This window comes from Petromyzon marinus, chromosome 42, assembly GCF_048934315.1.
Source record: "Petromyzon marinus isolate PM22_M1 ecotype Great Lakes invasive population chromosome 42, UKy_Petmar_22M1.pri1.0, whole genome shotgun sequence".
Lineage (NCBI taxonomy): Eukaryota > Metazoa > Chordata > Hyperoartia > Petromyzontiformes > Petromyzontidae > Petromyzon > Petromyzon marinus.
In genome coordinates, this window is record NC_133708.1 from 1,010,886 (window position 1) to 1,037,103 (window position 26,218).

The 26,218-nt window shown below is 51.3% G+C and overlaps 1 protein-coding gene across 5 annotated transcripts in view; it reads left to right on the forward strand.

Annotated features, from left to right (window-relative positions):
• The first annotated feature begins 7,694 nt into the window (after positions 1-7,694).
• LOC116951126 (scm-like with four MBT domains protein 2) overlaps positions 7,695-26,218 on the forward strand; it is a 43,521-nt gene continuing 24,997 nt past the window's right edge. For 2 of the 5 annotated variants that reach the window (XR_012946532.1, XM_032969547.2), the window contains exons 1-11: positions 7,695-7,933; positions 15,283-15,435; positions 16,279-16,385; positions 16,906-17,149; positions 18,569-18,657; positions 19,260-19,512; positions 20,184-20,281; positions 21,020-21,121; positions 22,707-22,857; positions 24,641-24,723; positions 25,805-25,931. Coding sequence is in view for 4 of the 5 variants with exons in the window: in XM_032969547.2 (XP_032825438.2) it covers positions 7,777-7,933; positions 15,283-15,435; positions 16,279-16,385; positions 16,906-17,149; positions 18,569-18,657; positions 19,260-19,512; positions 20,184-20,281; positions 21,020-21,121; positions 22,707-22,857; positions 24,641-24,723; positions 25,805-25,931 (1,564 nt within the window). In the remaining variant the exon portion in view is untranslated. Of the gene's footprint in view, positions 7,934-7,965; positions 8,046-8,470; positions 11,141-15,278; positions 15,436-16,278; positions 16,386-16,905; positions 17,150-18,568; positions 18,658-19,259; positions 19,513-20,183; positions 20,282-21,019; positions 21,122-22,706; positions 22,858-24,640; positions 24,724-25,804; positions 25,932-26,218 lie in introns of those variants that run through there. The other 3 variants (XM_032969548.2, XM_076073407.1, XM_076073406.1) reach the window with 3 other exon arrangements.

Below are 26,218 nucleotides of genomic sequence, written 5' to 3' on the forward strand. Positions count from 1 at the left end.
TCTTGTGTTTATTCAGAATTTTGGAGATATTTTTAGTGACCCCTGCAATGTAGGGTAAGGTGATGGTTTTGAGTGGCTCCACAAGAGGATCCTTCTTCATGACTGGAGTGATGGCTTTGCGGATTGTGTAGTCGGAGTAACCATTAGCCCTGAGAGCCTGGTGTACGTGCTTGAGTTCACTGGTAATGTGTTCCTGGTCGGAAATGCATCTTTTTCGAAAAAGATGGCAAACTACCCTTTTTGGATGTCTTAATTAAAAGGAGACATGATGGTTCAATGAGCCAATCTGTCTACAGGAAAGCTACCCATACAGATGCTTACTTGAAACCGGATTCCCACCACCATCCATCCCAGAAGAACTCCCTCATCAAGACTCTATACCATAGAGCCCAATGCATTTCCGACCAGGAACACATTACCAGTGAACTCAAGCACGTACACCAGGCTCTCAGGGCTAATGGTTACTCCGACTACACAATCCGCAAAGCCATCACTCCAGTCATGAAGAAGGATCCTCTTGTGGAGCCACTCAAAACCATCATCTTACCCTACATTGCAGGGGTCACTAAAAAGATCTCCAAAATCCTGAATAAACACAAGATCCAGGTCCGATTAAACACAGTACATAAAATCCGTGATCTAGTTCCATCTGTAAAAGATGCTGTTCCAGACATACAGTACCTGGGCGTTTACAAACTAAAGTGCCTCTGTGGTAGTAGCTACATTGGAGAAACCAAACGACATATCTCGGACCGCATCCGCAAACATAAAGCAGACTTGAAACACGGTAGGACGAACTCCTCTGCCGTGGCAGATCACTGCTATAATTCAGTGGGCTCACATGACATTGACTTCTCCAAGACGGAGGTTCTTTACAAACCAACCGGCTACCATGAGAGATTCGTTCATGAGGCCATTCACATATACAAGCACAGAGACAATTTCAATCGAGAAGATGGATTCTGGCTTAGTAACCATTGGAAAGATGTTTTAAACCATTTCCGTTCTTAATTAATTGTATTTTATGATGACCTTCAGACCGCAGCTCTTTCGCTGGCATTGACTCTTAATACCTCTCACACCACGGTTAATGGTATGGTTTACAACATGGAGTATAACAGCGCCTCGCAGCTGTCTCTCTCCCCCTCCTCTGTTCTGACCATGGATGAACTCGTACGTCTGAATGGGACCCGTAGCTATCCGTGTTGCTAAAGTTGAGGGTAAGAATCCATCCATTTTTCGCCATATAGCATTGTGATATATAACGACTTATTGTTGGTAGCTTAGCTGATTGGAGAATATAGTTTATTGATAACATTGAGGTAATTTATATTTTAGTATTTTTTATTGGTTCACTATATAGTATTCATTATATATTGTATTGTATACCCAGTTACTGTGAATAGCTCAGATGTGTAGGCCTTAACTTCAACAAAGCCATTTCTGTGACCAGTCACAAGCTAATCACTCAGTTATTTCAATGCTAAATTCGCCTAGTTATTTCAATGCTAAATTCTTCTGTTTGATTTGTACTAGTTGCCTCAGTGAATGTATATGCTCTGACTTTAACATAGCTATTTCTGTGACCAGTTACAAGCTAATCACTCAGCTATTTCAATGCTAAATTCTATGCTAATTCCTTTGTCAAGGAGTGCCTCTGCGGATGTGTACTTCAACTTAGCTATTTCAATGCTAAATTCTATGCTAATTCCTTTGTCAAGGGGTGCCTTTGCGGATGTGTATGCTTTCACTTTAACATAGCCTTTTCTGTGACCAGTCACAAGCTAATCACTCAAGCCATTTCAATGCTAAATTATATGCTAATTCCTTTGTCAAGGCGCTTTGTTTCTTCTCACACAGCTTAAAGGTCGTGATCTCAGCGTGGCTTTCTCACTCCAGCGCTGTCCTCCAGACAGTCTTGTCCCCTTCACCTGATGAAGGCCGCTTGTGTTGTGGCCGAAACGTCGTGAGAATATTATTGTGTTATTTTATTTTATCAATTTATTATTTTATTCTCATTCTACGTGACTTTACCGAAAGAACCAAAGAAGATTGTTGAGATTGGCAATGTGCTGCACGAATTGTCTGGAACGACTCCTGACTTTGCTTGGCCAACCATCTTTGCTTTCGTTCGTTCGCCTTTCGATGCTTTTTTTGCGAGGGGTTCTTGGTCCTCGTCCATAATTTGTTACTGGGAAGTGAAAACATCTTTAAGGGACATTATGAAGGCAAATCGAGAGAGAAGAGTGGGCCGCCTCTCTTGGCCTCTCCTCGCCATTCTCTCTCTCTCTCGCAAGCGTTCATCATATGCATCATACAAAGATAGATAAAGTAGTGCGCTTAGCAACGTAATCGAACGTCTGTCCCTGCGACTTGTTGATTGTGATCGCGAATGCGGGGAGAATGGGAAATTTTCGTCGTCGCAAAACAAATGGCAAAGTCGTGTCGGTGGGGGCAAAGTCCTATCTGGATATCGATTCCGGGAATGAAGACCGAATCGCCTCGTTCTCTCTCGAGCGTTCATCATGTTCATCATAGACAGATAAAGGTGTGCACTTACCAACGTTATCGAACGTCTGTTCCTGCGACTTGTTAATTGTGTATGCAGGGAGAATGGGAAAATGTCGCCAAATAAATGGCAAAGTCGTGTCGGTGGGGGCCAAGTCGATTCTGGCAATCGATTTTGGGAATCAACATAGAATCGCCTCGTTCTTCAGATCGATTCCAATGTAATCGAACGTCTGTCCGTACTTCCCGGCTTCGCACGGGGCTTGGATCCACCACGCGCGGCCGCTTTTGTCTCCCCAGTGGCGATGTTCACACATCACAGCAGTTACTCGTTTGAGGCTGAGTCGACCTAGGGGAGGCCCAGGAGCGGTTGAAATAATCGTCACCGGTGGTGGCCGTGAGCGGGAATCGAACTCAGTCGCCGGGTTCGTAGCGCGGCGCGCTAACCACTACACTACAATGCATTACGCTTCCACGTGCGTGGGTCACGTGACAGATTTGACGTCACAGCTCACTTGCCGTGCAAAAAATAAATGCATTATTGAGCTCCCCACACCCAAAAAAAACCCCACAAAAGTGTATTTTTATAATGTTTGCGTTGTGTGGTGTGAGAGAGACTCAGCGCTGTGTGGTGTGAGAGAGACTCAGCGCTGTGTTGTGTGAGAGAGGCTCAGCGCTGTGAGAGAGAGACTCAGCGCTGTGTTGTGTGAGGGAGACTCAGCGCTGTGTTGTGTGAGAGAGACTCAGCGCTGTGTGAGAGAGACTCAGCGCTGTGTGGTGTGAGAGAGACTCAGCGCTGTGTTGTGTGAGAGAGACTCAGCGCTGTGTTGTGTGAGGGAGACTCAGCGCTGTGTGAGAGAGACTCAGCGTTGTGTGGTGTGAGAGAGACTCAGCGCTGTGTGAGAGAGACTCAGCGCTGTGTGAGAGAGACTCAGCGTTGTGTGGTGTGAGAGAGACTCAGCGTTGTGTGGTGTGAGAGAGACTCAGCGTTGTGTGGTGTGAGAGAGACTCAGCGCTGTGTGAGAGAGACTCAGCGTTGTGTGGTGTGAGAGAGACTCAGCGTTGTGTGGTGTGAGAGAGACTCAGCGTTGTGTGGTGTGAGAGAGACTCAGCGCTGTGTGAGAGAGACTCAGCGCTGTGTGAGAGAGACTCAGCGCTGTGTGTGAGAGACTCAGCGCTGTGTGAGAGAGACTCAGCGCTGTGTGGTGTGAGAGAGACTCAGCGCTGTGTGAGAGAGACTCAGCGTTGTGTTGTGTGAGAGAGACTCAGCGTTGTGTGAGAGAGACTCAGCGCTGTGCTGTGTGAGAGAGACTCAGCGTTGTGTTGTGTGAGAGAGACTCAGCGCTGTGTTGTGTGAGAGAGACTCAGCGCTGTGTGAGAGAGACTCAGCGCTGTGTTGTGTGAGAGAGACTCAGCGCTGTGTTGTGTGAGAGAGACTCAGCGCTGTGTGAGAGAGACTCAGCGCTGTGTGAGAGAGACTCAGCGCTGTGTGGTGTGAGAGAGACTCAGCGCTGTGTTGTGTGAGAGAGACTCAGCGCTGTGTGAGAGAGACTCAGCGCTGTGTTGTGTGAGAGAGACTCAGCGCTGTGTTGTGTGAGAGGGACTCAGCGCTGTGTGGTGTGAGAGAGACTCAGCGCTGTGTTGTGTGAGAGGGACTCAGCGCTGTGTGGTGTGAGAGGGACTCAGCGCTGTGTGGTGTGAGAGAGACTCAGCGCTGTGTTGTGTGAGAGGGACTCAGCGCTGTGTGGTGTGAGAGGGACTCAGCGCTGTGTGGTGTGAGAGAGACTCAGCGCTGTGTTGTGTGAGAGGGACTCAGCGCTGTGTGAGAGAGACTCAGCGCTGTATGGTGTGAGAGAGACTCAGCGCTGTGTTGTGTGAGAGAGGCTCAGCGTTGTGTTGTGTGAGAGAGACTCAGCGCTGTGTGGTGAGAGAGACTCAGCGCTGTGTGGTGTGAGAGAGACTCAGCGCTGTGTGGTGTGAGAGAGACTCAGCGCTGTGTGGTGTGAGTGGGACTCAGCGCTGTGTGGTGTGAGAGAGACTCAGCGCTGTGTGAGAGAGACTCAGCGCTGTGTGGTGTGAGAGAGACTCAGCGCTGTGTGGTGTGAGAGAGACTCAGCGCTGTGTGAGAGAGACTCAGCGTTGTGTGGTGTGAGAGAGACTCAGTGTTGTGTGAGAGAGACTCAGCGCTGTGTGGTGTGAGAGAGACTCAGCGCTGTGTGAGAGAGACTCAGCGTTGTGTTGTGTGAGAGAGACTCAGCGCTGTGTTGTGTGAGAGAGACTCAGCGCTGTGTTGTGTGAGGGAGACTCAGCGCTGTGTGAGGGAGACTCAGCGTTGTGTGGTGTGAGAGAGACTCAGCGTTGTGTGGTGTGAGAGAGACTCAGCGCTGTGTGAGAGAGACTCAGCGTTGTGTGGTGTGAGAGAGACTCAGCGCTGTGTGGTGTGAGAGAGACTCAGCGCTGTGTGAGAGAGACTCAGCGCTGTGCTGTGTGAGAGAGACTCAGCGCTGTGTTGTGAGAGAGAGGCTCAGCGCTGTGTGAGAGAGACTCAGCGTTGTGTGGTGTGAGAGAGACTCAGCGTTGTGTGAGAGAGACTCAGCGCTGTGTGGTGTGAGAGAGACTCAGCGCTGTGTGGTGTGAGAGAGACTCAGCGTTGTGTGAGAGAGACTCAGCGTTGTGTTGTGTGAGAGAGACTCAGCGCTGTGCTGTGTGAGAGAGACTCAGCGTTGTGTGAGAGAGACTCAGCGTTGTGTTGTGTGAGAGAGACTCAGCGCTGTGTTGTGAGAGAGAGACTCAGCACTGTGTGAGAGAGCCTCAGCGCTGTGTTGTGTGAGAGAGACTCATCGCTGTGTTGTGTGAGAGAGCCTCAGCGCTGTGTTGTGTGAGAGAGACTCATCGCTGTGTTGTGTGAGAGAGACGCAGCGCTGTGTTGTGTGAGAGAGACTCATCGCGCACGAACAGGGAGAGTTGTACCGTACTTCATCTGCAGCAATACCGTACAAACAATGAGAATAAGAGGTACGGGCAGCTACGACACAAGGTGCAGCAGTAGCAGCAGGAATAATAACAGCAACAACAGTATCAGCAATAGCTATAGTGGCAGAAATAGTAACAGCAACAGTAGCAGTACAATAGTATCAAGAGTAGCAATAGTAGAAGCAGTAGCAACAGTAGCAGCAATTGTAACAGTATTAGCATAAGGAACAGCAATGGCAGCAATAATAGCAGTAATAATAGCAACAATAATAGCAGCAGTAGCCACTGCAACAGTAGCAGCAGTAGTAGCAGTCGTCGTCGGAGCAGCAGTAGTTGCTAGTAGTAGTCGTAGCAATAGAAGAAGCAGCAGACGTGGTAGTCGTAGCAGCAATAGCAGCAGTAATACAAGCAGCAATACAAGCAGCGGTAGCAACAGAAGTACCAGCAGTAGTAATAGCAGCACCAATAGTAGCAGTAGTAGTAGCAGCAATAGTAGCAGTAGTAGTAACGATAGCAGCAGCAGTAGCAGCAGCAGCAACAACATAAATAGCAGCAGTAGTAAAAGCAGTAGGAGTTATAGCAGTAGTAGTAGCAGCAGTAGTAGTAGCAGCAGTAGAAGCAGCAGTAGCAACAGTAGTAGCAGCATTAGAAGCAGCAGTAGCAACAGCAGTACCAGCAATAACAGCAGCAGTAGCAACAGCAGTAGCAATAGCAGCACCAATAGTAGCAGTAGTAGCAGCAATTACAGCAGTAGTAGTAGTAGCAATACTAGAAGCAATAATAGCAGCAGCAATAGCAGCAGTAGTAGAAACAGCAGTAGTAATAGCACCACCAATAACAGCAGCAATAGTACCAATACTTGAAGCAGCAATAGCAGCAGTAGCACCAATAGTAGAATCAGCAATAGCAGCAGTAGTAGCAATAGTAGAAGCAGCAGCAGTAGTACCATTAGTGGAAGCTGCTGTAGTAGTAAAATTACTAGAAGCAGCAATAGCAGCAGAAGTAGTAGCAATAGTAAAAGCAGCAGTAGTAGTACCATGACTAGAAGCAGCAATAGCAGCAGCAGTAGCAATGGTAGAAGCAGCAGTAGCAATAGTACAATTACTAAAAGCAGCAATAGCAGCAGCAATAGCAGAAGCAGCAGTAGTAGTACCATTACTAGAAGCAGCAATAGTAGAAGCAGCAGTAGTAGTAGTACAATTACTAGAAGCAGCAATAGCAGCAGCAGTAGCAATAGTACAATTACTAGAAGCAGCAATAGCAGCAGCAGCAATAGCAGAAGCAGCAGTAGTAGTACCATTACTAGAAGCAGCAATAGTAGAAGCAGCAGCAGTAGTAGTAGTACAATTACTAGAAGCAGCAATGGCAGCAGCAGTAGCAATAGTAGAAGCAGCAGTAGCAGTACCATGACTAGAAGCAGCACTAGCAGCAGCAGTAGTAGTACCATTACTATAAGCATCAATAGTAGAAGCAGCAGTATTACTACAATTACTAGAAGCAGCAATAGCAGCAGTAGTAGCAATAGTAGAAGCAGCAGTAGTAGTACCATGACTAGAAGCAACAATAGCAGTAGTAGTACCATGACTAGAAGCAGCAATAGTAGAAGCAGCAGTAGTAGTAGTAGTACCATGACTAGAAGCAGCAGTAGTAGCAATAGTAGAAGCAGCAGTAGTAATACCATGACTAGAAGCAGCAATAGCAGTAGTAGTACCATGACTAGAAGCAGCAATAGCAGTAGTAGTAGTACCATGACTAGAAGCAGCAGTAGCAGCAGCAATAGCAGCAGCAGTAGCAATAGTAGAAGCAGCAGTAGTAGTACCATGACTAGAAGCAGCAATAGCAGTAGTATTAGTACCATGACTAGAAGCAGCAGCAGTAGTACCATGACTAGAAGCAGCAGTAGCATTAGTACCATGACTAGAAGCAGCAATAGCAGTAGTATTAGTACCATGACTAGAAGCAGCAGTAGTATTAGTACCATGACTAGAAGCAGCAATAGCAGTAGTATTAGTACCATGACTAGAAGCAGCAGTAGTATTAGTACCATGACTAGAAGCAGCAATAGCAGTAGTATTAGTACCATGACTAGAAGCAGCAGTAGTATTAGTACCATGACTAGAAGCAGCAATAGCAGTAGTAGCAGTAGTAGTAGTACCATGACTAGAAGCAGCAGTGGCAGCAGTAGTACCATGACTAGAAGCAGCAGTAGTAGTAGTACCATGACTAGAAGCAGCAGTAGCAGCAGTAGAAACGGGAGTGCGAGCGCCACGCGTGTCTGAGCAGCAGCATTGGCGCATGCGCCCACACACGCAGATGCCATATTGGAACAGAGGAGGAGGGGTGGCGCTCGTCCGGCTACCGCCACCGCCGCTGCTGCTGCCGGGGGGACCCCGTGGCGGTAGAGGTTCAATTGGGTGTCGGCTGGAAGACGCTTCCCTCGCCTGCTCCGAAGGTAGGGACGCGATGAGCAGAGCCTCTCAATCACCCAGAGACTCGCCCGGGGGAACGCGCGCTCCCCTCGCCCCGAGTCGCGTGAAGGATTCTCCGCCGCCGCCGCCGCTCGGGTTTGCCGTCTGCGCACTAATTCCGCGTTCATTCATTATTTACGCAGTTGCACGTCGAAATAATTCCGCCGCGTTGTTGATGTGGGTTTTGGGGAGTGGGGGGCGCGAAGAGACTTTGTGATGCGCCAACCCCGAGTAGAGTCGGCGTGCGTGTGCGATTCAAACGCGCTCCGTACAGTGTGTGTGTGTCGCTTCCTTGTCGGAAGAATATCGTATGTACACCATCGACACGAGCAGCAGGGACAGGGTGATCCGCAAACGCACCGATCCCAAGAGCGGCGTGGGAATGGGCCCTGAGCAGGGAAGTGGCGATGGGTCCCCTGCGGAATCTCTCCCCGCCGAGACCCCCAACCCCCCCCCCCCCCCCGTGAGAGATGCTTACCCCCTCGGTTACAAATCTTACCCCCTTCGCTGCATAATAAATAACCACGCGGTTACAGCTCTTACCCCCCTCCGCTATCAGCTCTTTACTCTGTTACAAATCTCACCCCCTCGGCTATAGCTCATACCCACCCCGCCACAGGCTCCCATCCCCGCCACAGCCACAGCTCCTTTATGAGAGAGGAGTCCTGCTCGTCTCTGTGGGCCGTGCGTGGCGTGCGAGTAGCCCAGAGGTCGCCAGGTGGTCCTGCCCGTGCTCCAGGTCGCGCGTGGCGGGGGGGTAGAGTGAGGGGACTCCGCCACCCCTTCCCAAGACGGGGGGTAGAGTGTGGGGACTCCGCTACCCCTTCCCAAGACGGGGGTAGAGTGTTCTGGCCTGACGGACAGAAAGTATTGTGGGGGTGATCTTTCCAGCAACTGATTCGAAGGTTTGGTAGTTTTGACCCTTTGGAGTTCTCGGCAAATAGGTTCGACTGAAGTCACATTTCAGTTTTCTAGCCCTTCTTGGAGCACGGTGACAATGTACATCACCCAAAGTGACAAGGATGTGGAAAATACTTTATATCGTTGTAAAAGTTTGAACAAGGACACCATCAGCTGCTACCGCCAAATTAAAAGTGTCACTGCTCACACGATGATTGAGGTGGTGTGGTGCTCAACTCCTTGAGCCAATGGTCTAAATTCCACATTACGATGGCAGGGCCCAGTTTACCCATTGTACAATTACTGTTGGATTCCTAAAAAGTGGAACTTCTTTAAAATACCCCGTAGACAGAATGATGGGCACTACCAGGAGTCAGAGTGCAATGCCTAGCACACAGCATGTTGGCTGTTTGTAGTGAGTAGCAATGCGACACCATGAATTAGCATGGTTGGCTACGTACGGTGCGAAAGAAGTCCAACATACATGAAAACGTGTACACATTCTGTGTGCAGTCTGTTTAATTATGTTTTAATATAAAGTTCTCCTTCGTACGCAATTATAATACTTAATCCTGACATGTTATATTAATAAATGTTTGAATATGGTCAGCAATGTGGAGAGGGTTGGATAGTGGATATATTATATCGGGTGCCATTCTGTTGTCTACCAGTGGAGAAGAGACTATATACCCCTGAGCTCTCTTGAGCAAGGCACACCTTCATGCCACGAATATTATTGAGTGATCATGTGTTTTCTAGACTCACCGAGACCCAAGACTCAGGAATGTTTCTGCATTGGGATGGTTGGCCACTGCTATAAATCGGTGTTTATGGTATGGGGAGGCGGAAGTTAAAGTTACTGGAGTACATCTCTGCATGCGAGGGTACAGAGTATTTGGCTGTTATACATGTTCACGTGATAAGCCACTTCGTTGAGCTCTCATTTGTGGGCAGGTGGCTTCTAAACAAGAGCTATGTAGCTCAGTCGGCCTTACCTGGTAAAATAAAAAAAATAGTTTTAGTTCATAACATTCAACACTTCGCGTATACAGTATTAAACAACCTATGTCTGTACTGGCATCATCTCTAGGCCACATAAAAACCTAAGCCCACATTTCTTATTCCCACTCTGTCCACCTACAGCTAACCAGGATCAAACCAGCTTGATGAGATCGAGAAATGTCATGGTTATTTAGTCACGGGCAGTAAATGTAATTTGTTATATCGTGCCGGTGTTTTGGTTAGGATTAGGTTGGGGCATTGAGTTAGCGATAGAGTTCAGGATAAGGGTACGTTGGTACTGAGGTATAAGTAATATAGTTAGTATTAGTCATGCTCTACGTATGTACTGTTGAACTTCTTTCGCACCGAACGTAGCCAACCGCGTTAATTGGAGGTGCGGGGGAAGGACACCGCTTCCAATTAGAAGTTGTTGTCAGCCAATCCACATTCTCGCCTCACATTTTAATAGAATTCTCTCAAGGCTTTGAGGCGAATCCTGCCCCCTTCGGCCACCATTCCATCGGCCGCCAGACTCGCCTCCCGGCCACGACATCGGATTCGCGCGCCCTGCCAGAGCGCCACTTCCACTTGGCCGAGGTCTTGGCGACATCTCGAGTTGTCGGCGGTGCCTGGGCCCCCGATGCCGCGCCATCATTCTTGAGCCCCTCCGTGTGGTTTACACGCAGGCGTCATCTCTCCGCACACCTTTGAACCTGCTGTACGTTTCGTGCCTCGTCGGTGTACAATGCGCGTATACGATGGCCGTGTCCACAGTGGGATATTTCCATCGGGAATGCGCCCACGACCCCCGGGCCAGCCGAGTCGGATTTTTAACCGCTCGCAGCCAACACCGGCGACGAAGATCTGAACCGGTCCCCGGGTTCTCCCTAGGTCGACTCGGCCTCAAACGAGTACCTGGTGCGGTGTGTAAACGTCGCCACTAAGGGGGGAGACCAAGGTGGCCGGGCGTGTTTGCTGGGCCACCCACCCCCTCGTGTGCCACAGTGCCGGCCTTCGTAGGTGCTGCCGTTCGAGCACGGCACTTGCCCCAACAGTCTGTGAAGGCTACACGGGGGAACTTTGTCTTTTGTTTCGGCGGCCGTACAGAAGTGGAGTGGGTGGCGCGCAGCGATGCACCAAACAAAACGCCGTTTAGACACTGCAGTTGATTTACACGGCCAGTGATGAACACGGAGAGAGACGGTCACAGCATCGGGGCTGGGTTGGACATGGGTTCGACATGGATAAGAGTTCGTGTGAGGCGTTAGGTGGCTACAGGTTCAATGGTGGTGAGGGCTAAGCGGTCAAGCATTGGGGTTCGTGGCTAGCGCATTCGTGTTTTTATGGTGAAAGATATGGATTGGGGGGTGTCGCATTTGTCAATTACAGTATTTAAGAGTTATGGTTCGCATGTCGGGGACAAAGCGGTCAGGGCTAGTAGTCGTGATCCCGCCGGGCTGTTGATGGGGCGAGCGCTCATGAGTCTGCAGCGCTGCTGCGCTCACGGCTTTACAGGCGGCGTGAATTCGCAGTGGGGCTGGAGACGGAGGCGCCGCCCGCTTCCCCGCGGGGCCCGGGGCCTCGTGGCTCGCGAGGAGGGCCCGAGGCGGCGGTTGACGGCGGCGGTTGTCGTAGCGGTGGTGATTGTGGTGGTGGTGATTGTGGTGGTGGTTGTGGTGGTGGTGGGAGGACGACTCTGGGTGAAGACGAACCTCTCTCGTGGCGCCATCAGCCGGCCTCTTGCTGCTGCTGCAGGCAGCGAGCCAGGCGGGGTGGGTGGGGGGTGCCGCAGGCTGCCGGGAAACTGCGCGCGTTTCGTCCGCGGTTGGGACAGCGCTGCGTTTTAACAACCAAACACACCCAGGCCCCCGATTATATTTGTTGTTCTTCAAACTGAATCGCGTTGCGAGAGTCGTGTTGTGTGATTTTAGGGGATGCGGGGGTGGTGGTTTAACCCGCCTTGCTCAATTCTCAATTCAAAGGCAGTGGTTATAATGAGCGGCAGACGTTGCCGCGGTCTGATGGAATAACGCGCTTGCTCGCTCTGCCTTGCTCGCTCTGCCTCGCATATCTCTGCCTTGCTCTATCTTGCTCGCTCAATCTTGCTCTTGCTCGCTCTGCCTCGCATATCTCTGCCTTGCTCTATCTTGCTCGCTCTGCCTTGCTCGCTCTGCCTCGCATATCTCTGCCTTGCTCTATCTTGCTCTGCCTCGCATATCTCGCTCTGCCTTGCTCGCTCTACCTTGCTTGCTCTATCTTGCTCTTGCTCGCTCGGCCTCGCATATCTCGCTCTGCCTTGCTCTACCTTGCTCGCTCTACCTTGCTCTCTCTACCTTGCTCTCTCTACCTTGCTCTGCCTGCCTTGCTCTGCCTTGCTCGCTCTATCTTGCTCTACCTTGCTCGCTCTATCTTGCTCGCTCTACCTTGCTCTACCTTTCTCGCTCTACCTTGCTCTCTCTACCTTGCTCTGCCTTGCTCGCTCTACCTTGCTTTGCCTTGCTCGCTCTACCTTGCTCTGCCTTGCTCGCTCTATCTTGCTCTATCTTGCTCTACCTTGCTCTACCTTGCTCTGCCTGCCTTGCTCGCTATACCTTGCTCTGCCTTGCTCTGCCTGCCTTGCTTGCTCTGGCCCTGCACGTAAGTTAGTGAACGCAAACAATGGGAAGAGTCGCCGTGACTTCGTCTCTTTGTTTTGGTCACCGCCGGACCTCGCCAAGGGCGATAGCGGATTGCAAGGACTCGTAATGGCAAATGCGGGGAGGCCAGTGAAGGCCGTACCCGGGGGCCTGGCCCTACCCGGGGCCCTGGCTCCGAGCTGGGGGCCTCCCTGGGGTCCGGGGATTCCGTCGACAGGTTGAGGAGGGACTGTTAAAACAAAGCGCCGATCGATTCTCGAACGTTGTTCACTGCCGAGACCCATCTAGGGTTGATACAGGAGGAGTACGCGAGAGGCTCTCCGCTTCATTGGACCCCCTGCCCCCCATCACGCGTTACAGAGTTCAATCTGTGGGGCCACAGGGGGCCCAAGACAGCCGAGCGACCAGCCACAAACGGCGCTCTTGATCAAAGTTGCAGTATATAAATTGACACACGTGTGTATGTGTGTGGGTTGAGCAAGGTTGTAATTGTTTCACTATTTTTCAGAAGCGATCCCGGCCATCGCTAATGATAGCTCAACGAAGCGTGGCTTATCGTGTGGGCATTTATAGCAGCCAAATAGTCTAAAAGTGCGTGATGTTGATTCTGAATGTGGAGGAGGGAAAAATCGGAGGGTCCGGAGAAGAATCCAGGGAGAAAATGCAAGCAGCAAAAAAATAGAGGTTTGGGATCGAACGCACGACCTCCTGTATACCAGGCGAGGTAGTTAACATCTCACCGCCGTGGCGAGCTGTTTTTCGAGTGTAGTTATACAATGATCATCTCATGTCAAACTTAGGGCATTTATATATGTTGCTATGTTTGATTATTTATACATGTTTTAATTTCTGCACAGTGTTCATTAAAGTCATTTAGTATATTCTGAATCCACGCGACCGCGGGGGTATAGAGAGAGAGACGCAGCAAACTCCACAACGGCAGGCGTCGGAGGGCTTGGAAAACGAGACGACGCTATGGGAGGGAGCACAAGCATCTGTGTCTGGTGTGAGCACCATGTGTGGGGCGTATCTCGACAACATTGCAATGCGTTACCTTTCTATATGTTTGATTATTAGCCATGTTTCATACCTCTAATTATTTCATATGTTGTCGATATTTGAGGACGCTTTTATTTAATGTTGCCCATATTATAAATAAGATTTGTACTTACAGTATATTGCCAAAGGCGACGTGTGAAAAAAAAAAACATTAAAGCATAGCAAATGTTGTGCCATGCATGTTGCGAATGATTGTGTGTATGTTGAACTTCTTTAGCACCATACGTAGCCATCCGTGCTAATTGAGGATGTACTAACGAAATAATCTCATTAAATTATATTGTCGAACACCAAATATATGTAAAGAATCAAACATAGCAACAGATGTCATGCCATCATTAGAGAATTGAATGAGGAGTAAGCTTTGCACCATTTTTTAAACGATGCTGAGTTTTTTTTGTGCAATGTTGTGGATTGATGGTACTTTTAATGCTTAATATTGCACTTTTTAATTCCTTAATTGGCTAAAATTTTAAAAGAAAAACATTTGAAATTATATGATTTACCTTTTAAAAATTAATTTGCATTAATTAATATTTTTTCTCTGTGTTAGGTCTGTCACGAAACGATTTGGTTCCTATTGATGAAACCTGACGATCAGAAAGCAAAGACGGATCACGCATTGCCACAGATAGTTGTATACGGCTAGTTGTACACAGCGTACTCCTGCAGGTGAAACTTGTCTGTGTGGCTGCCACGTGTAGTGCTGCAGTGGGTACATGGTTCGATTCTGACAGGCTGGCCCCGGTTAATACTGTGGGCATATTAACCGTCAAAAAAATACGCAGAACCTGCTTCACAATGGGGTTAAACAACAACAAATAATCGTGGCAATTTGAAAAAGAGTAGGCCATTGCGTTTCTGCGTCTTGGCCCAAATGTGCCAAATGTAAAATAAAATGAGTCGCGACTGAGTCACTTATGTGGGAAACACAGCAATTGTTATACCCCTCTACTGCAAAACCACTTAGCAGTATCCTCCTGAAACAGTCTTGAGATTCGGTGAGGCCGTTTTAAGTGTGTCTGCGTGTGCATTTATCCGTATATGTGGTAAGCGGTAGTGTAGCGGTTAGTGTGCTACACTACGAACCCGGCCACCCAAGTTCGACGCCCGTGGCCAACACCAGCGACGATTATCTGAACTTGTCTTGGACCTCCCCGATGTCGTCTCAGCCTCAAACGAGTACCTAGTGGGGTGTGTAAATATCACCACTAGGGAGACAAAGGCGGTCGGGCCTGGTGCTGGCCACCAACCCCCTAGTGTGCCATGCCGACTTTCATAGGTGCTCGCTAACAGCACTTATCCCCCAACAGTATGTTAAAGGCTATAATAAAGGCTATAATGGGGGATCTTGGTCTTTTTTTGTGTATATATGTGGAAGCAATCTGGTATAGGTTAGTGGCGACCCGAGTTCAATTCCCGCTCACAAGCATCAACACCAGTGACGACTATCTTAACCGGTCCCGGGCTTCCTCTAGGTCGATTCAACCATCAAATGAGTACCTGGTGTGGTGTGTAAGCATCGCCACTTGGGATACAAAGGAAGCCGGATGCGGTACTGTTCCGACTTTCATAGGTGCTCGCCAACAGCACTTGCCCAAAGTTGATAGCTCTATGGAGGATCTTTGTCTTTAGTCTGTCTTTATGCGTGCATGTGCGCTTGACTTTGAGGGTGATACTTGGCAGCTTTTGTGGAACCAACGATGCTGGTTGCTGCTCTATGTTCACTCAGCCAGGCCTGCGCCCGGGCAGAAGTGATGCCTTCTGCCTAGGGAGCCGAGAAGCGCGTGCGATGGAGAGCGAGGCGGACACAGCAGCCAGAGAAGCGTCGCACGACCATCCTGAGGCTCAGACTGCTGCGTGGGCCCCGGCCCATGCCAGTGAGTCAGGTAGGCAAGGCGTTTATTTCAGCATCATTGTCTTTATCAAAATCATCAGCTGCCGGTCACCTCCTTATCACTCTGCTATCGTTACTACCATGGTTACTGTTTCCATTCAATTATTTTGTTGATTCTTTCACTCATGTTGAAGACTCGGTCTACGACCAGCCTGTTTTTGTCTCTTCCACACTGTTCAACCACCACGCTGTAGGTCACAATAACTAACTCACCCACTCATCCACTTACTCACCTACCCACCCATTCGCTTACCACACTACAGGTCACAGGACGTGTCTTTCTGATACTTCCCTTGCACTGCTCCACTGCGGAATTCCCTCCCATCCTCTCTTTTTTCCCCAGGCGATTCTAATACAGTAGTCCCTCGGTTCACGTTTTTAATCCGTTCCACGAAAACTACTGTTAACGGAAATAACTGTTAATTGAATTCACTTATAAGTTGAAAAATAGGTAAAAGTCTGCAAGAGAGCTGTTTCCACTGGCAAAGCAGAAAACACTGTAAACAAAGCCAGTCTCGAAGTCTAAACGCTCATAAATGGGCGTCGCTGACGAGCTGAGGCACACTCAGCCCCACCAATGAGCACTCGGATTTAACGTCAACATACCGTTAATCAACATTTTAACGTTAGTCGAAACCATGGGGTCCTATGGGAGGCGAAACGTTAACCAAAAAACCTTTAACCGATGTCACTGTTAACCGAGGGACTACTGTAATAACCTCGTTCGATTCAAGCATCTCGTTAACCCTTATTCTGCACGTCTGATAGCGCTGTTTGTTGCTGGCTGGTTGATACTGTAGGCCTTTGTGTGGCTGCTTATTGTTTATCTTCCTAGGCGTGTGCTGCAGTGAGGAGGGCGAGGAGGAGGAGGCTTGGTTCGGCTGGGAGGAGTACCTCGACGAGATAGGAGCCGTCGCTGCGCCACACACAAGCTTCTTGCACGTGCGTGCACACGCCGGCGCTGGCTCGGTTATTGAGAGTATACTAAATGACTTTAGTAAATACTTTGTAGAAATTAAAACATGTAAGAATAATTAAGCATAACAAGAAATATAAATGCTCTAATTTTGACAGCCCATGGTTACTTTATAACTACGCTCGATTAACTGCTCGCCCAGGTGCCGAGATGTTGAATACCTCGCCTTCTCTGGGTCCTGCGGTTTTTCCCTCCACATTTAGAATAAACATCAGGCGTTTAGAGTATTTGGATGCGATAAATTTCCACTTGATAACCCACTTTGGTGAACTATCATTTGCGATTGCTAGGTCACTTCTGAAAAATAGCTTCATAGCTCAGTGGGCCTTACCTGGTAAAATCCTTCCCTAAGTCTCGAGACTCAGGAGGGTCCTGCTGAGCTTGCACACTAGGGGGTGATGCGCCTATTGCTAACAAAACGAATCCCAGGTGGCGGCAGTGGTGATGATAACGGTGATGACGACGACGCGCCGCCACCCCCCACAGGTGGAGCGGAGCCTACAGAGCAGTCTCAGCGCCGGCATGCTTCTGGAGGTGGCGAACGGTGGCGCGCCGCCCGCAACGTTCTGGCCAGCGGAGGTGGTGATGACTTGCGGCCCGCTGCTGCTGCTGCGCCCCATCGGGCACGGGGGCGACCGCAGCGCCGACTTCTGGCGCGACATCCTGACGGCCGAGCTGCACCCCGTGGGGTGGTGCGCCCGGCACCAGCGCAGCCTGGTGCCGCCGTGCGGTAAGTTGCGTGGTGGCGCCCGACCGTGGCGGTGGGGGGTGCGGGGGGTGGCACGGGAGAGGCCGAGGGCCGAGCGGGAGGAGAGGAGTGCCAGGGAGTGGACCGGGTGGCTAGCTGCGTCGGTACTCGCAGTGGGAAATTTCCCGAAATGTAATTCAAATTTTGTATGTATGTTAAACTTCTTTCGCACCATACGTAGCACACCCGTGGTAATCGGAGGTGTAGGGGAAAGACAACAAGCTAAACACAAAATCCGTTCTAAAGAAATTAGGTTTCAATCTACTTTTAAAAGTCCATAGTTCCAGTGGCTTCCAAATATCGGACAGAAGAGCATTCCAAATGGCTACAGAATAGCATCTGAACGTGGGCGATGCAGTCACCGTCCTTGTTCCACATCTATTTTCTTTAGATAAGATGGGCCTTGTGCCACAGGAGAGGGCATCATACGGATCCTCCACCCTGTGATGGAGAAAGGCCCACGAAACCAGATATCACAGAGCTACCTCTGAGAGCCCTTGAATATGTTCTCTGATCGACACAGTAGGAGGCTGAATTTTCCCACTCTCCCTACATATGAGAGTAATGTTCTCCATAAAGATTTTTTGTGTTAGATCGCGTGACTATGAATGTGTCGGTAAACCCGCCACCACTCGACACAGCCAATTAGTAAGGTTTGTCACATCAACAAAATGAGTCAATTCGTTACGACTTATGCACACTTGTGTGTTGGAGAGTAATTCCACAACATTTTACGCGATCTAACCCAAAAAACCTAATATTGGTCACAAAAGCCCACGTGTTAAAGAGAGTAATGTTTGTCACGTGACAGTCAAATCCATATTTTTATTCTCAGAGCTGGAATTGTGGTGAAATTGATTGCGTAACGAAGTTGTATCCGATGGGTTTATTTCATGCGGTGGTAATTGAATTGGCCACGACCATTGACGCACATTCCACTTGAGCATTCGTTTTTATTACAGGCAGCTGCCTGGGATCAGCATACGTGGAGAAAACCCATGCTTGTGAGAGGACAAGCACAAGTATAGGTTGACAAACGAATCTTGTTGTACTGTCACCTTCAGGCCAACTGCTAAGCCTGCCTGTAGAGAACAGTATATTTGAGGTAAAAGTATTCTCTGGAATGCTGTGTGGATCAGAGCTAGACTCTGACGAAGCAGCTCGACGGGAGACTCGGCCGATAGCCCAGACCGGCATCGGAGTAGTCTCCAAGAGTCTGGCGACCAAAGGGAAGAGAAGGCCTAAGGCCGGGTGGTGGGAGACGGTCGGGGCAGATCTATTTCGCAGGTCGTGCTGCGTGTCCACTGCAGGTGTGGGGCCTGGTGGTAGAGGGGAGCGGTGGGGCATTGAAGGCTTTGTCCGCGATGGCACCCAGATCTCGATCTCGTCCGTTCCCTGCAGCGATCAGAGAGAAGCACCCTCGCTGGGAGGCGCTGCTCGCCGAGGGCCTCGTGGACGCCCGCACCGCACCGCCCAGCCTCCTGGAAGGGGTGAGCCGCTGCCCCCCCGCCACGCGCATGGCGCCGTCCGCCTTCGAGGGCGGGCGCCTTCTGTCCACATTCGTCTCTCCGCACGACAAGCACGAGACTTGGTTTACACATCCCCTGGTCCACGCCGCCTTCTGGGAGTGAATTTAATTTTCAGCAGCGTTGGTTTAATAAACGCAAACTCTTGCCCGGTTTCAACATTGAGTGTCTCGTCAACAGAGTCAGGGTTGATTAGGGTTAGGGACCCCTTTCTGTTAACTATTGGTCCTTGTTCCATGCGAGCAGTCTACCAGCATTGGTTTAAGTAGCCTCGGTCTCAATGGTAGAGTGACACAAGTTAAAATCCTGAACTGAGCCCATCATCCCTGTGAGGTCAATAAAAATGAGTAGCACTTCGTGGAGAGGTCAACAGCGGTCTCCTATGTAGAAAAAACCCCCAACGTCATAGAATGTGGACTTTCCACCGCTGGCTCCGGTCTGTAAACAGGAGATGAGCACCATTGCCTCTGCTCGTCGTTACGTTATCCGGGTTGTCTCTCCGAGACGGGAGCGGTCGGGCTCACGGGGTACACGCCTTCTCTTACCGGGGCGTCTCTCGCCCCCAGCCCAACCGCGGGCGTCCGCCGGTGGAGCTGATCATGCCGGGCGAGCGGCTGGAGGTGCGGGAGGCCACGGGGCGCGAGTTGCGGGCGTGGCCGGCGGCTGTGGTGCGCAACGTGGGCGGCCGCCTTCGGCTGCGGCCATGCGGGCTGGGCCCCGAGGAGGCGGCGCTCGACGCGTGGCTCTTCTACCTCCACCCGCGCCTCCACCCGCTGGGCTGGGCCCGCGGGAACCGCTGCGCCGTGGAGCCCCCGGCCGGTGCGTGGCAAGCCGTCGCCGCCTCGTCTACTCACCCACCCGCCCCCACCCCTCGTGTGCTTTGGTTTCATGTTCGGCGTTTTTAGGATGGCAGTGCGGTGGTGACGTTCGCGCCCCGCGTCGACAAGCGCTGCTTGGGTTTCCGGTACTGACCCAGGCACCGTGTGGTGTGGAGTTTGTATGTTCTCTCTCCCCCCCCCCCCCCCCGTTCGGCATGAGTTTCCTCCGGGTTCTCCGGTTTCCCTCCTCACATAGAAAAAGCCACACACATACATTGTCATTGGTATTGGCCAAATTCTAATTACATTTTCTGTAATTGGTGTTATAACTTGTCAATGACATCCCATTGACATCCCAATGCTGAAAAAACTACTCAATTGGGATCATACACACAGCAGTAGCATCGCCTCCAACTGCAGAAACTTGGCAGGAGTCTTCTTAAAAAGAGTTGACACCCAGGGAGGCTTTCCTGGGTAAACAAGCAGAATCGTAACAATGAGTGAAAGAACGAGGCTCTTTCCACGGTGATGGTATCGTCATGGCGGGGTTGATGATGATGGTGGAGGCCGCGGTGACGGTGAGCTTTGTGGTGGTCCTCGTGGTGGTCTCGCGCCGCGTCGCTCGCTGACTCCTTGGCCGCCGTCGCCGCCCTCCTCTCTGCGCCCCCACAGCCGTCGCTTCTCTCCGCACGGCGGAGCAGTGGGAGGCGGCGCGTCAGGAGGCTTACGGCCCGGACGCGCGGGAAGCAGTACCCCCGGAGATCTTCAAGGTGCGGGGCATGCGGACGTCGCCGCTCTACTTGCTCGAGCGGAGACGCGGCGTCTCTTCTTTGGATAATGCCACGGGATCTCTCTTGTTACATCCTTTAGCAGACGGCACTTGGCGTGCTTTGGTTTATATGCAGCGCACTATTGTATTATTTTTAACCTCTTTCGCACCGTACGTAGCCAACCTTGTTAGTTGGAGGTCCGAGGGAAGGACAAGAAATTAAACACAAAGGGCAGTTTTAAAGAAATGAGTTGTCAGTCCAGATTTAAAGTGCATAGCTTCAGTGGGTTTCTAATTTTGGAAGAAAGAGAATTCCAGACAGCGCGCAATGCAGTGACCATCTTTGTTTGATGGTTAGCCTAAAGCTGCTGCGAGGATGATCGGAGGAATTCGCGTGATGATGGTTTATGCTCCTTAACGAGATCAGCGAGGTATTGTGGTTCATTTGTGGCAAGTGCTTTTTGTGGAATGAGTGCGACCTTATAACACTTCGTTCAGCAACCGGAAGTCAATGCAGCTCAGCAAGCACCGGATAGACATGGTCCGATCTTCCAGTACCCATCACAAAACGTGCCGAAGAATTTTGTACAGGCTGCAGCTTGCTATTGTTTTTTGCTAGACATCCCGTAGAGGAGTGTATTGCAATAATCGAGCATCCAATGCGCTTGCCGGCCGCTGGGCCCCCGCGTCACCGCCCCGGGCACTCGACGTGCAACTGGATCGTCCGTTTTGTCTCCAGGAGGTGGCGGAGTCACGAAGCCATCGCTTCAGCCAGGGCATGAAGCTGGAGGCCGTGCACCCAACGCTGCCCTTCAGCATCGCCCCGGCCACAGTCACCAAGGTGCGTTCGCCAACGCACAGCGAGAACGGCTGCTGGCTCCTGCCCCTTCTTTGCCTCTGTCTCCCTTCGCCTGGGTACGCGGGAGGTCGTGGGTTTGCGTGTTCTCTCTCCCCGTGGTGGTCGCGTGGACTTTCCTCCGGGTCCTCCGGTTTTTGCCCTCCACATTTAGAAACATGCGCTTGTGCCAGGCTAGGTGTACCCTGAGGCCACGTGCATTGTCGTAAGCTCGCTCACTGACAGGACGTCACGGAACTGACGTCATGCTCACGTGCAGTAAGCGATCAGGTCTGGTTTGAAAATCATCGTGGCTGCAGCCATTCCACTTCCCCTGCCTTGCGGAGTACCAGAGGTGCGCAGACCACAGGTTGGAGAAGCCACTGGATTCGAGGCTATGGAGGCCTGATTTATGACATTCATGGATATTCTTATTCCTGGACATGCAGCCCGGCAAGCTCACTCTAACCAGGCAATGAAAGGGCCCGGCTCGGCCTTTGAATGGTCGCGTGGAGTTTTCTCCAGCTCGTCCGGTTTTTCTCTCCACATTTAGAAACACACGTTTACAGAATTTGTAAACGTGTGTTTACAAATATGAGCTATCTAGCTCAGTGGGCCTTACCTGGTAAAATAAACATGGTTTAGTTTATAGAATACAATAAATATATAAGACTTGGCAGAGAAACAAAGAGAAAATATAAAAATCTGATTTATATAATAAATTTGAGTCTTCCTAATCCAGTATTTATGTAATCATTAAACATCTCCTGTCTGTCATTGGTGAATGCCTGGGCTGCACAGTGGAACCTGGCCCTCCATTCTTACTTGCCAGCGTGAATGTGGCATTCGTTTTGTTCTTTGAGCCTTAGGCATTTCCGCTGAATCCTGAGCAATCTGAGGAAGACCACCACCGCCCAGACTAGCTCAAGCCTGTGGCAGGCCCTCTCGTCTTGGTGCTGCTAACACCTCGGGACTAGTTCTCATTTGACGTTACCATGGCGAAGACCAGTGCACCGCAAGATGGACTTCCTGCAAGCACGTGTGTGCGTGTGTGTGTTTGCGTGCGTGCGTGCTTTTGCCTGTGGGGAGCGGTTGCACAGTGGTTTGTGCACTGTGCCTACTAACCCGGTGACTGGTGTTCAATTCCCTCTCATGGCCAAGACCAGTGACGATCATCTGAACCGGTCCTGAGCCTCCCCTAGGTCGACTCACCCTCAAATGAGCACCTGGTGCGATGTGTAAACATCACTACTAGGGAGACAAAGGCGGTCGGGCCTGGTGCTGGCCCCCCACCTCTTAGTGTGCCATGCCGGCTTTCATAGGTTCTCGCTAACGGTACTTGCCCCAGCAGTCTGTTAAGGCTATAACGGGGGATTGTTGTCTTGTGTGTGCATGTGTGTGCATGTGTGTGCATTACAGTGTGTGTGTGCGTGCGCGTCACAGTGTGTGTCGGACGTGGTGCTGGCCAGGCCCCACCCCCTCGTGTGCCGTGCAGGCCTTCACAGGTACCGCTCGCTAACAGTACTTGCCCCAGCAGTCTGTTAAGGCTATCCGGGGGGGGTGGGGTTCTTTGTCTTTGTGCTTGTGTCAGGTGCTAAGCGAGTGGTTTTTCGTGGTGGAGATGGACGCGGCGGGTGGGGAGGTGGCGCCACTTGCCCCCCTCGTGTGTTCCCTCGACGGCCCCACCGCTCTGCCGGCGCAGTGGAGCCTCAAGAACGGGGTGCCCTGCACACCGCCCCCCGGTACGGCGATTGTGGCCCCGAGAACCAAACCGCCGTTGTGGCAGTGCCACGGGCGAAACGATGACGTAGGTTTGTCCTGGCAGTGTTTACGCCGTTTGCCTGCATTCGTAGTTGTGTCCGTCGTAAGACGAGAATCGCCGAGTCCCAAGACTATCTTTCAGGACCCGTTGAGAGAATTTTGGCCGGTTGCACGAATGGGTGCATTGAATGCATTGTGCGTATGTATATTGAACCTCTTTCGCGCCATACTGAGCCAACCGTGCTCATTGGAGGTGTGTGTGCCACATCTATTGTGGGAGAAGGCCGATGGGTTCCCTGCACCCCCATTGCTATCCTGCCATCCCGTGGGCACCTCTGTGAGCGCCCACAAACCTGCAGGATCCCCAGGCCTCGGCCGGCATCGTGCTGGAACACAGGGTGTGCGTGTGTACCACGTCCGTGTGTGTTTGTGTGTGCCACCTCCGTGTGTGTTTGTGTGTGCCACGTCCGTGTGTGTTTGTGTGTGCCACGTCCGTGTGTGTTTGTATGTACCACGTCCGTGTGTGTTTGTGTGTACCACGTCCGTGTGTGCCACCTCCGTGTGTGTTTGTATGTACCACGTCCGTGTGTGTTTGTGTGTACCACATTTGTGTGTGCCACCTCCGTGTGTGTTTGTGTGTACCACGTCCGTGTGTGTTTGTGTGTGCCACCTCCGTGTGTGTTTGTGTGTACCACGTCCGTGTGTGTTTGTGTGTGCCACCTCCGTGTGTGTTTGTGTGTGCCACCTCCGTGTGTGTTTGTGTGTGCCACCTCCGTGTGTGTTTGTGTGTGCCACCTCCGTGTGTGTTTGTGTGTGCCACCTCCGTGTGTGTTTGTGTGTGCCACCTCCGTGTGTGTTTGTGTGTGCCACCTCCGTGTGTGTTTGTGTGTGCCACCTCCGTGTGTGCTTGTGTGTGCCACGTCCGTGTGTGTTTGTGTGTACCACGTCCGTGTATGTTTGTGTGTACCACATTTGTGTGTGCCGCATCCGTTTGTGTGTGCTGCATCTGCGTGTGCGCCACATCCGTGTGTGTGTGTGCGGGAACCGCTTTTATGTAAATGTTGGCAGAACATTGTCCAAACTTGCAGAGAATAGGGATTTGTCTCGCCGTCTCTTTAAGTGCCCTCAACGTCACCATTACGTAGTGGCGATTGGCGGCTGTTGTGTATGTGTCTGCACTCGTTATGTCTGTGTTGTGTTTGTGAATGCCCTATGTCGACTCAGCCTTAACGGAGTACCTAGTGTGATGTGTAAACATCGCCACTGGGGAGACAAAGGCGGCCGGGCGTGGTGCTGGCCACCCACCCCCTCGTGTGCTGTGCAAGCCTTCATAGGTGCTTGCTAACAGCACTTGTCCCAACAATCTGTTAAGGCTATACAGGCATTTTTGTTATATTTGTTGCGTGTGTTTGTCAGTGTGTTTGTAAGTGCGTGTATGTGTCTTAGTCACGGGCCTCTGCTGGGTCGACTCAGCCTGAAATGAGTACCTGGTGCATTGTGTATAAAACATCAGCCCTGGGGAGACAAAAGTGACCGGACTTGGCACTGGCCACACCACCCCCTTGTGTGCCATTCTCGCCTTCGCAGGTGCTGCTCGCTAATGGAATTCGGCCCGACAGTCTGCAAGAGGCTACACGGAGGCATCCCGCCGCGGCGTGCGTGCTCACGAGCGCCGGTGTGCGTGGTGTGCACGGTGTGCATGGTGTGTATTTGTGTGCGTGGTGTGTATTTGTGTGCGTGGTGTGCGTGGTGTGCGAGCGGCAGGCTACGAGGGACAGGATTTCGACTGGGCCGAGTACTTGAAGAGCTCGGGAGCGGAGGCGGCGCCTGGCTCTTGTTTCCCGATGGTACGCTTCACCTCCCGTGCGCCGTCACGTGTGTGGGAAGTCGCGGCAGAGGCAGCGCCGCTCCGCTGGGCTGCAAAGTGCCCAAGAGGTGGCAGTGCAGCAAGTAGATCACATTTGCCTAAAGACAAGGCCTATGTTATTTCCTTGTGTTCGTGCGTGTGGTTGGTCGATTGCCCGCCGAGTTGCCACGGTCGCTCGCGGTGAATGCGTTGCTGGCAACGGTTGCCGCGACCTCCAGGCCTCCCCCGGCGGAGACGCCGCCCCCTGTCCACGCCGCACCGGGAGGCGGTGGTCGCCCAGTGGTGAGCAGCGCTTTTCTCCGCTCGTTTGTTGGAGGTTCGCGGTTCGAATCCGGCGGCCGCCCTCGTTAATGCTGCGGGGGTGCGAACGGTAAATGTATGCGCCCGTCCGTTTCACGGTGGACATTAAGGATCCTGTGATGTCATTCGAAGAGAGGAGGCGTCATGGACAACATTTGTCAAATTTGAAAAATGACCCCGCAAATTACAGTCTGTTCTCCTATAACGCAATAAACGGGCCCATTTAACACCCGACGTTCCGGGCAATAACCCTTCTTCATGTGTCGGAGAACGACTGTGAGTACTTGTGCTGTGAAGAAGGGCCATTGCCTGAAACATCGCCTATTATACAGTCTATTCTGCTGTAATGTGGCGGTAGTAGTTATGCTTCTGAAGGACACCACGTTAGGAGAAAAATACGTGAGATTCGTACGCAGGATGAACAAAGACTGAGGTGCGTGGGTAGCATCTATAAGCATCCAGCAGCATCCCACCTGTGATGCTATGCCGAGGCAGCCGCACTACCGCTTATTCACTCGATCGCGTTAACCCATATTCGCATCCGCGTAATACAAAAATGTTCCCGAATGCATTCCTCGCGTTATATCCAGCACGCGTTATGAAAGCAACACGCGTTACAGGAGAACGGACTGGACTCGACTGCCATTACACACTCTCCCTTCCTGGGATTGTCCCCGCGCACGTTACAACGACAGCCGACGGTACCAAATGTGCTCGCGATGGCGATGGTTAATGTGCGTGCGTGCATGCGTGTGCCGCAGGACGAGCCGCAGCACGGGTTCATCCAGGGGATGCGCTTGGAGGTGGTGAACCCGCTGCTTCCCAGCGAGCTGTGCGTGGCCACCGTCACGCACCTCCGCCACCACCTCATGTGGCTGCGTCTGGAAGGTAAGGTGGTGGTGGGGGTGGTGGTGGTGGGGGTGGTGGTGGTGGTGGTATTTTTTTTATTTTTGGGCGGCAGAGCCTCGGGTTCGATTCCCGACTCGCCTTTCTGCATGGAGCTTGTACGTTCTCTCTCTCTCTCTCCCCCCTTGTTCTGGGTGTTTTTCTTCAGGGTTCTCCGGTTTCCTCCTCGTAATTAACCCCCCCCCCCCACCAACGTAGAGGCAGATCTCGCTTTATCGCTCGAGATGCGTTCCTGGAGAAGTGAGCACTCGCCGAATCAGCACTAAAAG